Here is a 12,578-nt window from a genome sequence, read left to right on the forward strand (position 1 = left end):
CAGTGTGAGGTATGTGTGTGCAAAAAATTTGCTTTGCCAGCGACTGCATAAAAAAGTATATAAAACCGCTCTGACCTGCAAGTAACCTTTGCATTGCTTCAGACAGATTTTATAATCCATATTGTAGCATCTGCCAGCAAACACTCAAAAGCTTTAACCAGAATCCGCTTTCCTCTGATTTAAAAAGCCGAACACTTACCCTGGCACTGAGTATCTTTCTTAGCCGGCTCAAAGCCCGGCATGCAGGTGCACGCTCCCACGGGAACCATCCATTCTCCATCTCCGTTACAGTACAGCTTTAGAGGGACCGATTCCTCTATGGCGTTTGGCACACAGGCTCCGGCGGCGATGACCAGAGAGGTGGCCTCGGCACCAGTGGCCGTCTCGGGGAAGACAGCGAAGTTAGCAATGGTGGTGGAGCACTTTTTAAAGAAAATCCTGGCTGAGATGAGGGACATGCAGGCGCCCAGGTCCTGGAAGGCCAGGTAGAAACCTGCTTTGGAAAGAGGACCGAAGCTCCGTACTTTGGTGTTGACGATTCCGGACTCCAGCAATGAGAAGCTCTCGTCAGGGGCTATGGTGTCCACCTGGGACAAAAATACGATAGAGAAGTTAAAGGGGTCATATGACGTTGCTAAAAAAGAACATTATTTTGTGTATTTGGTGTAATGAAATGTGCTTATGCGGTTTAAGGTTAAAAAAACACATTATTTTACACATACTGTACATTATTGTTTCTCCTCTATGCCCTGCCTTTCTGGAACGCGTCGATTTTTACAAAGCTCATCGTTCTGAAAAGCAAGGTGTGCTTTGATTGGCCAGCTATCCAGTGCGTTGTGATTGGCCGAATTCCTCAAGCGTGTGACGGAAATGTTACGCCCCTTACCATACTGTGATGTGTCCCGGTGCGACGAGACAAAACCAATAAAACCCATTATAAACGAGGCATTTGTTGCATCCAGTGGGGACATAATTACTGATTATAATTACTTAAACTGTCTTTTTACACGTTGCGTTGCATCGCTCCACGTAAACATAAAACCATGTCTGCATTTGTGATCAGAGAATCGACAAACAATAAGCGCTACTCTACACTGCTCAAAACTTGCGTTTGAATCGTCAGTGGCAAACCCTTTAAATATGAAAACGTACTTACAGGCTGTGAGTCAGCAATATTTGTCAGCATCATAGACTATATAGGGTCAGCATGCTCGCCGAAGGGGAAACAGGGGAACTGAATTCACCGGAACACCGGCATTGTAGGCTACTCTCCCAGGAAACAGTCCTCGTCCTCCGTAAAATGCGTTGTTTACATCTGAATATTTGGTTTGAACTGTTCTGGAACAGTGTTGTAAATACAACTTAACCACTGATTTCTAGTTGTGTCCTCTTTTGGAAGACCAAACAAAGTAGTTTCACTTTCACAACGAAAAACACAGCATCTCCACAACATGGTGGCAGCAACAATACTACAGCGAGAATCAAAGTTACGCCTTATTTCTTTGCGTATACATTTGGGCGGTGTTATGCAAATCTTCCCACATCCTGACGTAGACATGTGGGGGTGTGTTTAAACGAGGCGTTTTAGGAGGACGTGGACGAGTCTTAACTTTTATAAAGAATATCTCTTTGGATTTGAGACTTTAGTCTTTGCAACTTTAGGGATCTTATCTATTCACGAACAGCTTGTAACACTCCAGAGAGAAAGGAAAACTTTAAGACATGTTTGTCCAATCACAGGAATCTAGAAGCGACCCTATTATTCTGTCATCATTTACTTGCCCAAGTCATTCTAAAGGTTACTTTGGTGAATTTATTTTTTTTTATTTCATGGGTCCATAGTCTATTGCCAATAGTGTAGCAAAGTATGAACCACAAAAGTAATTTTCGAACTAGGCAGCTTTCTGATGGTCAGCGTAACAAATCCACATGATCAACTTGAACCTGTTGTGAAATCTGTGCAAAATCTTTTGTCCTCTTGCAAAAATTCCATTTGTGTTATTTCCTATTAAAATGACTGAATTTTGCGTGACCGCATCTTAAACCACTGATGTTCATTAAACAGACAACAATACACTGATATAATATATTCTTTTGTGTTATATAGAAGAGAAAAGTCAAACAGGTTTGGAACGACATGAGTAAATGATGACAATCTCTTTAAATATTTGTTATATTCCCAATTAAATAGTTAAGATAGCACCAGTCACCACAACATTGTAAATTCATCATGCAAAGGCTTAAATGAAAAGAAGTCAACATTCCGGCTGACCTTTACGTAGGGGTTCTCCCTCCATGGCGGGCTGCTTGTTGTGGCCATGTCTCCATCTGATTCATAGTAGAACAGATTAAAGGTCTCCTTACAGGACCCAGGAATATTGGGAATACTGCCACAGTCCCGCACTGAGAACTTGAGCTCCACATAGACTCGAAGGACTCCTCGACGGGGGATGAAGTCTGTCCGGAGCCAGTTGTTCTGATTGGGCTCCAGTACATTACAGACCTGGTATGTCCTGATGGGGCTCAAGTGGTCATCATATCCACTCACTTCCTCCCACTGAGAAGGACATAAAATACTGTCACTGACTGCACAATGATTTCTTGAAATGAAATGTTCAATTGAAAAATGTCTTATTGAGCTGTTTGCTTCCAATGAAACTAACAAACCATGAAACCCAGTGATGCTGTAACTTGTGACTTTCCTTACTCTTTATGTAGTGATTTTTTAAAATATAAAGTTTATATATATAAAGAATGTAACAGTGTCCTGACCAGGTGCAATTTAATAAAGCTATCTTCACTGTTAACTTGAGTTTTTCTCTCAATAAGCTGTGGCCATGACAGGACAGTTCATATTTCTCCACATAATTGTATATGTCAGTGACGTAGCACTTTTGCGTGTGTCTGGATCTATTCACTTGTGCAAAAATAAATGCAGTTCAATGACTTGAATTTTTTTATGACCATGTTGTAGTTTCTGAATTCAAATTTATTTTGATATTATAAAGTCAAACATGTCAGGATGATACAACTGTCCTGATATAATGATCGAACAATCAATCAATCAATCAATCAATATTTGCATTTTCTTGAAAAGAGAACCTTTTTAAATCATTTGACATAATCTTGTATTATTATTCCTTAGGAAAAAATACTGCTACTTAATATAAAAAAAATGTGGTGCAATCAACAGGCAGAAACATACAGAAAAATAAAATCAACACAAAACAGAAAATTATATCATAGAGAGGACCTTCAAAAATGTGTGTCAATGTCAATGAGTCTCTTCAAATGTCAGATAATTTGACCTTTTTTAGGAAAGGTTCTGGTTGTAAAATGTCAAGTCGTGCGACTCTCAAAAAAGCACATCTGCATTAAGAATTCATATTTGTTAAGACAAAAAGTTTTTGCCTTAAATTACTGAAATGAAAATAGCAATTGAGATTTGTACACTCACATGTATTCCAAGTTAAGAAAATATGACTTTTTACTTGGCACATGCCAATTTTAGAGTCATAACATTTAAAACTTTCTTGAAAATGGTATAAAGACATTCTTCGTCATTGACACACCATATTTTCAGACTGACTGAAATCATGCCACATTTCTTGTTTACTATGTACTGACAAATTATCATTGGAAGTGTCGCATCATGTCTGGTTAGGACACAGTGTCACACAAAACCTAAAAATCCTAAAATGATCTGGATCTATGGATCGTTACTAAGACAATACCTAAGTTGTGCCTCAAAGCAGCACTAAATGGAAGTAGGAATAATGAATGACTCAAATGCTCAATTAAATTCAATATCGGTGGTTAGGGTAAATAGAAATGCTTTCTCAAAGGTGACATTTGGGTTGCCTGAACTTCTCACAACACAATTAAGAGGCATCGCAGCGAGGGGTAGCATGTGTTTATCTCCAGGTGTGAAGGAACACATTACTTATGATGATGCACGGCTTTTGAGATGCCAGACATCGAGCGCCAGCCTGCGGAAAGGGCTGAGCTGCTTAAGATTGTTGCCATGGCAACCCATCATTTCCATTGACTGACTTCGCATGCACATTCCAAAGACAAATCATACTACGGGAGAGAGTGGATTTGGGTGGGGGTGTCAGGCTTAAGGTCAGACTCGCTGTGGTTAATTTCTTCACCAGTCACAAGTGTAAAATAAACCGCTGCTTGCAAACAGACAGGTTGTGAGCGATCGTTCTTGTTAATGGCCACCTTTAATTTGACTCGTCAATGCATGGGGTGATTAATATCCACCCTTTTGGACATTTACAAACAGGAAAACGCTATAACTCACCCCGCTTTCTGGATAGGTGGTCCACGCCAGCTCTGTAGTAGCCCACCTGCTGTCCATAAGAGTCTCTGCAAAACAAGCAATCAATGAGGCTCCGGCAACAGCAGCCTCCATTCCAAACACAACAGAGCATCAGTGCACTAAAAACTGTAATTTAAACGGGAACATATCAAAGCACTTCACTCATTTGAATTCCCCACATAGTCTGCGGAAGGCCTAATCACTGTTTTCACTCCACACACTAATAATGTGATCCACATTTATCTACCCACTCCAGCTCTGGCCTGTGGTTGATCTGAGAACAGATCCTGTTGCGTACCGCAGGGATGCTCGCAGCACAGTGACATTCTGCATCCCAGGCACTCGCTGTTCTCTAAATACACTCCGATCAGTGGAGCAAATCTGCATGAGCCAGCTTCCACAAATTAACCGCACATACGAATGTTTTATTCACTTTGTAAGTCAGCGTTCGATGAAGCCGAGCGCTCACTTCAAATTAATGTGACACACACACATCTGCGAGCAAATCCATGGAATATTTAGAGCAGAACATCAACTTAGCTGATTAAGGCCCCGGCAAATACGCATATGGCAAACGTACACATGGCGTTTATGTGGATTGTACACCTCGCTTTTACAGCACTGTAAATCACAGCGCTGAGAGTTTAGAGAGTTAATTGTGTGATGAAAAAGCTGTAAGGGCATCTCGCCGTGTGAAATATTCATAAAATTGGAGGGAAGTTCTTTTGATGCTTTGATCAATTCCTTATGACCGCATTCAGTCTTTCCTTCAGGCTCTTTGCATCTGTGCAGAGATCATCGCAGTCTATTTCACACAAATGAGTGTACAGGATGTTCTTTGAAACTTTGTTTTGTACAGTCAGCAGATGTACAAAACGCCTCATGATTCTTTAAAATCTTTTGTAACTCCACTATTATCAGAACGTAAGACAATAAAGAAAAACAAACAACCTTTAGTGGCAGTTGTAAGGAGTAAAATAGGAATAGTGCTTATTTGTTTTATTAAAATAATTATGTTAACGTGCAATATTTGATTTCAGTCGGACTGTAAATGCTTTAAAGGGTTAGTTCACCCCAAAATGAAAATTCTGCCATTAATTACTCACCCTCATGTCGTTCCAAACCCGCAAGACCTTCGTTCATCTTTGGAACACGAAGTAAGATATTTTTGATGAAATGTGAGAGCTCTCAGACCCTGCATAGACAGCAACGCAACTGTAATGTTCCCAAGTCCAGAAACGTAGTAAGGACATCAGTAAAACAGTCCATGTGACATTAGTGGTTCAACTTCAGAAAATACTTTTTGAGTGCAAAGAAAACAAAAATAACATAATTTATTTAACTATTCTTCTCCCCCGAGTTACGTCTTCCGCCATTTCGGAGAGTACCCAAGAGCATAATCGACGTAATCAGCGTTGTTTACGTTCGGGGGAGAAAGCGCCCGCATGAACGTAATCTGCGTAATCAGCGCTGTTTACGCTTGGGGGAAAGTGTGCGTATGCATTGTGATACTCTCTAAAATGGCGGAAGACGTAACTCGGGGGAGAAGAATTGTTGAATAAATTGGTATTTTTGTTTTCTTTGTGCTCAAAAAGTATTCTCGTAGCTTTGCAAAACTGAAGTTGAGCCACTGATGTCACATGGACTGTTTTACCGATGTCCTTACTACGTTTCTGGACCTGGGAACATTACAGTTCCGTTGCTGTCTATGCAGGGTCTGAGAGCTTTTTTTTTCTTTTTTTTTTGCTGATAAATGATAAACTATTAACAGCCAAACAGAATCCACCTGACTTTAAAGAGTTTGAGCATTTCAGTCAGCACATGCTATAACTGAAGTACGCCATTAGAATAAACTGAATATTATTGTGCGTTGACATGGACGAATATACAGTTAACGTTATAGTCATCTTTAAAGTTATGGTTTTTGATAAGAATGGACCTCTATTCCAAATGAAATAATGCAAATCCAGTTTTTGCAAAATTGGACTAAAGGTGTGCTCACATTTATCATTTTTCAGTGATTTTTTCACGTCATTTCAAAATTCAGTCATTTCAACAGGAATCCACGCAATTTGCAATTTCACACGTTGATGAAATATTTCCACATGCATATTCTGTATGGTCACAGACATTTCATCAATGTGACTGCACCTTAACAGTCCTATTTATGCGACTGTAGCTTGGCTTCATCCAGAATGTGTACACGTTAATCTGACTGCAACTGGTCTTGCTGTTGTAAGTTTACAGTACTGACGTGCGATGGATGCAACACAAGCATGGTATGCTACTGGTCTGTACTGATTATTCGTATGCATTGTGTCATATGTACTTGAAAACACAGATTATGAGGCCATTCACACGAAAAGTGTTTTTGTATTTAACAGCGTGAGATGTAGTGTAGTAGAATGAACAAAACGCAACGTACAGAGATACATTTTTTCGTGCCATGCAAGACACTGCAAAAGATCCAATACACAGCGGTAAAATGTGTCTAGTGCTTTGAAAAACAATGGAAAAGCAGCGCAGTGGAATGCAAAAAATAAATATATAAAACTGTAGCCTGATGACTGTGCATGTATAATAAGAAAGTGTTATTATCTTGTAATAAAACTGTAATGACAAAAACTGTCACCCTGTTTTAGACCACAGTAATTATACTAACTAACAGGGTCAAATCACGTATGGTTTGTTTTATATTTAGACACCATAGTGCCTGGAAGGCTTCTGACAGATGGACTGACTTGACACAGGGGACCCTGGATGCAGCCTTACACTTTTTCTCTTGTCATGAGGTGCTTGGCCCACTTGACCTCCATTGGAAGTGTAACTAATGTAGTCTGCTAAGAAACCTGCTCGGAAACTAGGCCTATGAGTCAAACACCTAGAGTAGGTGTCACACACACACACACACACACACACATCGACTGAGATCCTCACACTGAAAGTGATGAAGAATCGAGGTAGTCATGGCCAAGGTGAAGGAGTATCTGGCTCCAATGTAGTTAAGGATTATTGGGACATGACCGAGGTACATAATGAAGTCAGCAATGCATAATACCAAACAAAATCCTGCCGTGAGACTGTAATTTTGTATCAAGGAACAATCTTGTTTTTGCCAAGCAGCAATTTGTTTTGAATATGAAATTAATAATTCTCAAGCATTAAATTACAAGGAGAAAGAGAGACTAATTGCTTGTATGCATTTTTGTTAAACATGCAAACAACAAATTTTACAAATGTAAAAAGATATTTATTTACATTTTCAGGGCTAGAAAATATGAAGGGGACAGTAACATATTCGTTAGAGTCCTTAACAAGAATGTAGTGTGAAGTCAACAAACCTCAAAGGTATCAATAGATTTTCCGAAACCACACCTAGGCTCAATATTGGCATGTTTCACCTCACTACAGTTTTCAAAAAACAACTGGCTTGGATTTAATTTCGAAATGCATTGTTACTTTGAAGTGACTTCGTTTTCTCACCTAGTATATAGTCCTTTGAACAGCTATGATCATGCAAGCCAATTATCAGGTGTGGCAATTACACTGAAGTGATGCTGCTATCATCACTATATGGGTGACTTAAAAGCCTTTAGGGTGAAATGTGTCACACCAGAGCAACAGGGGGCTTTCAGCAGTCCTAAACCATGTGTTACAAGCAGCACAAAGCACATCTGAAAATCTAACAACTATGTGGGATTTTTAATACAGCAACGATCAAAGCAGTACACTGTCATTCACAAGACTCTACATTTCCAATCAAATTAAAGAGATGCTTGGATGTACAAAAGCACCTTAGTTCAACAATTACTATTAGATTTGGATTAGTCTACGGTTTTACAGTTTGCTATATTAACAAAGGCAGGGAGCATGTGGACAAACATCGTCTGTATCAATACATGGACATGCAATAACACAAACACCACACTGGTCTGTGTAAAGCTTCCACACACGGAATAAAACATTTCCCCAAAACGGACCTTCGGAAACTAGATTTATTCAGAATAATGGGAAACAAATGCAGTAATGATTCAGAAACGAGCCCACATTGAGCCCTGGTAATGATTATATGAACCCTAAAATCAGACAGTCATCCAGTAAAGGCTACACCTAAACGGAGGTAATATCTTCTCTCTTTTCATTTATTCACTTCAAACGCCATAAAATATTGTACATTTGCAGCCGTTTGCATATTCATCTACATCCCTGCCCTACGAATAAAAGGCAAAATCGCACCAAGACTATTTAAGTTTTCGTCAAACGAGAAGTTTTCGAGCCAGTACAGTCTGCGCGGTCTGTAGATCACAAGCTTTAGTTAGGTACAGATTTGTGTTATTACACATTCTGTTGAATTCATAAAAGGAATAGCCAACTGATGACCGTATAACAGCAGCTTGGATACCGAGTAGCCCTGTAACAAAGAGCTTTTACACTTACCCTCTACAGCGAGAATAACGGGTACCCAAAGGCTGTATAATAACAGCGAATAATCCATTGTCATGAAGCTTGAGGTTGCAACATGAATAGCTTTTTGTCTATATGACACCTGGACAGAAAGTCTCGTTAAATCTCAGCATTCATGGACTGAAGGAGCGAATTCACGCCTTGAGAAATTTCAGACTGGGAAAAAAATGCTCTGCTCCTCTTGCTGTGGTTGTCTTCACGTCTTTCATTCACAACTGTTCGCACTACGGAATCCACGGACGATCTCATTCGTGAGCGCGGTCTATCATTCTCTTCTACATGTGTGGCATCATCCTCATCCTCAGTGTGAAAGAAGCTGTTGATTCTCTGCGACTGCACGGAGGAGTGTCAGTTGCGAGAAAGGATGGGGGGCGAAAGCTCTATTGGTCCCAAGGCAAAACCCTGCGGGATACCGCTGATAACTTACAGACCAAGTACTCCCCCACGTTCTTTTATTTATGCATTTCATTACTTGTTTTAGAGAAGTGTTAAATAGACGTATAACTCTTTTATTGTATATGCCACTATAAGGCAAAACACAGCTCCAGAATCCCCATAAGCCGAGTTGTGGCGAATTGCTAATGTGTGGGCATTCTTTGATGCACAGCGCCACTCACTGTTTGTTTACTGCAGGAATTGGTGTACTGTAGTTAAGCTCCTCTTGCTGTGGTTGTCTTCACGTCTTTCATTCACAACTGTTCGCACTACGGAATCCACGGACGATCTCATTCGTGAGCGCGGTCTATCATTCTCTTCTACATGTGTGGCATCATCCTCATCCTCAGTGTGAAAGAAGCTGTTGATTCTCTGCGACTGCACGGAGGAGTGTCAGTTGCGAGAAAGGATGGGGGGCGAAAGCTCTATTGGTCCCAAGGCAAAACCCTGCGGGATGCCGCTGATAACTTACAGACCAAGTACTCCCCCACGTTCTTTTATTTATGCATTTCATTACTTGTTTTAGAGAAGTGTTAAATAGACGTATAACTCTTTTATTGTATATGCCACTATCAGGCAAAACACAGCTCCAGAATCCCCATAAGCCGAGTTGTGGCGAATTGCTAATGTGTGGGCATTCTTTGATGCACAGCGCCACTCACTGTTTGTTTACTGCAGGAATTGGTGTACTGTAGTTAAAAAGGGAGTGACTTGGCAAATGGCCACCACTAGGATATTTGTGTAACAGTCACCCAACACCAATAATAAATCCAGCTTTCTGCTGATTAAATAATGGGCTTCATGTTGACAGGAAGGTTATAGGATACTGTAAACCATCTTCAAAGCTGTACATTAGTGATATCATGCACAATGCTGAATATTACTTCAGAAATGTAATCTGGTACTTATTACACAACAGTTTTTTTTATTACATATAATCCAGTCTGGTTACCACTCACTTAATTGTGAGTAACTTATTTATTCAGCTTCACATGCACAATCTTGTACTTATTTGAAAAGACAAACATAGATAGAGGAAAATATTCCTTAAACTACACTATCAGCACACAGTTTCTTTCATTATCTAAATGTTTTCACGAAAGCCTAATCACTGATTTTGAAGTGTATTATAAATACCAATTAACACTCATCAAGTAACAATTCAATTAAATTACGCAACAGTAGGACTAATAATAGGGAACACTTATTCACTATTAACTATGACTTTTCCCTCAATATTATTATAATTCATAGTTAGTAAGGTAGTTGTTAAGTTTAGATATTGGGTAGGATTAGCGATGTAGAATAAGTTATACAGAATAAGGTATTAATATGTGCTTAATAAGCAACTAGTTAAGAGACCCTAAAATAAAGTGTTACCGTTACCGTATTTTGTCTTGGAGAAAATATTGCTTAATTAACAGCACTTAAGGATATGTCTGATTCTTCAAGTTGTTGTCATTTTTGTAATGATTAAATAATTGTATTGATTAATTTGAACATTTAATTATGGAATTATCTATAAAAGTGTAAACTGAGAGTTCACACTTTTAAACAAACATGTTCTTATTCCCTTGTTGCTGCTAATAAAAGAACCTTCTTAAGAGATACTCTCAGAATGCAATTTCCCCCCTTTTTTCTTGCGAAATCCTTTGTTTGGTCTTAACACCTCAACTTGCTGAGGAGTGCTGTGATTACTTCAGTCTGAAGTAATCACAACCACAAAGAACATGATATAATCTCTGGGAAAATATATGATTCATACTCTGAAATAAAACTCGGCAGAAGAACTACAGCATTTTAACCTAATCATTGCATCATGGAATCTTATATATATATATATATTTGTGCTTTTCTGCTATTTTAATATTTTTAAAAGGTGCACTCAGTATTTTTTGATTCCGTAAAAAAATTACATTGAAAATAATTATAATTAATTAAGGAGTTTAAAATAATGTCCACTCACATTAGATGATTCCAGTTATATCAGTAGACCAATAAAAGTTGTTTTATTGCCTCCTGCTGTCCGCCATGTTGAGATCACATGACCAACATCCAAACCACTAGGTATCAGTATAAGTCCAAGTCCATCATTGCAACAATAAACAGACAAAAGTTTAAAAATTTTATTTTTTTCACACATACATCTATCGTTTCACTTCAGAAGACTTAAAATGTCGGTACTATGAAAAACGAACTTCGCGATTGTTAAAAATGTGTGTAGTATGAATGAAATCCAACATATGGTAAAACGTAAGCATTTTAGTAAATTGGCAGCTAATTCATATGATCCATTCGTACCTTTCCATATGTATGTTTTTGAACAATCCCATTTGTACATTATTTTATGATCTGTTTATGTCCCACTGATGGTTAGGTTTTGGGTTGGGCTTAGGGGCAAAGCTTAAGGATAATTCCCCCCCCCCAAAAGTATGTTTTTATACAAAACTCTTAATATAGTTTGTTTACTCATGAGATGGGTTTAAATCCGCTTATTATCATTGTCATGTGACTTACGGCATCAGTTGTGTTGCTTCACTACCCTTCACAACTCACGCCTCATGGGATGGTAAATTGTCCATCAGATGTACACGCCTTCTTTTCGCCTGCTGTTATATGAAATCCATAAATTCAGACATACTACAACATTTTACATATGTTTCACCTACTATATAGTAAAGGCTGTGTTCCATTCATGGGACTTGCAATTTTTGCAAAGCAGAATTACTAAATTCATTAAATATGCAAATTTGCATGACTGTATACATTATATTAGTCACTGAGTAAGTTTCAAGTCTTTTACATTCATTAAACAAATATTCAGTCACTTTTCTGCGGTTTGGAGCAGCCTCTGTCATCTGTGCTTAGACGACTGTCATGAGAGCCGCACACCGATATCTTATATCGGCACTTTTACTTTGAGACACTTCATACAAATGAGTCCAAGGAAGATTATGTGAATCTCTTAATTGCCCTGTTTTCTACCTTAGGAACGGATACCTTAACTAGACAACAGCTATACTTTTTTCAGCTATACTTTTTCATTGGGAGACAATCTCAATAAGGAATATTGATGATTCAGCACATTTTTTGTGTGCTGTTTTTGCTTCATGGTCTACCTCCATTATTTATTAGCTGCCCGTTTTTAATCTCCAGTGGGCTGACTCAGAATTCATTTTCCATTTGGAGAGTGTTCCCCCTGTCTGCACTTGTCCGTGGCATTGATTGAGTAGGTCCTTGTGGAGAGGAAATTATGTTTGGGTTTTAACACTTTTTCCACTGTATTTTCACTAATCTACCCTGTGCGGGAATTTGAATGAAGTTTCCCTTAGTTCAAGTGGGATTACGGTTT

At 38.8% G+C, this 12,578-nt stretch overlaps 1 protein-coding gene across 1 annotated transcript in view; it reads right to left on the reverse strand.

Annotated features, from left to right (window-relative positions):
• The window catches only part of ephb3a (eph receptor B3a), a 38,752-nt gene extending 29,622 nt beyond the window's left edge, over positions 1–9,130 (reverse strand). Inside the window, exons 1-4 of the mRNA XM_016291535.1 lie at positions 8,765–9,130; positions 4,310–4,374; positions 2,273–2,557; positions 200–587 (exon numbers count right to left, since the gene is read on the reverse strand). Of these exons, the coding sequence (XP_016147021.1) occupies positions 200–587; positions 2,273–2,557; positions 4,310–4,374; positions 8,765–8,828 (802 nt within the window). The 5' untranslated portion in view covers positions 8,829–9,130. The remainder of the gene's footprint in view (positions 1–199; positions 588–2,272; positions 2,558–4,309; positions 4,375–8,764) is intronic.
• Between the last annotated feature and the right edge of the window lie 3,448 nt (positions 9,131–12,578).

The sequence above is a fragment of the Sinocyclocheilus grahami genome, unplaced genomic scaffold (genome assembly GCF_001515645.1).
Source record: "Sinocyclocheilus grahami isolate Dianchi unplaced genomic scaffold, SAMN03320097.WGS_v1.1 scaffold273.1, whole genome shotgun sequence".
Taxonomy (NCBI): Eukaryota; Metazoa; Chordata; class Actinopteri; order Cypriniformes; family Cyprinidae; genus Sinocyclocheilus; species Sinocyclocheilus grahami.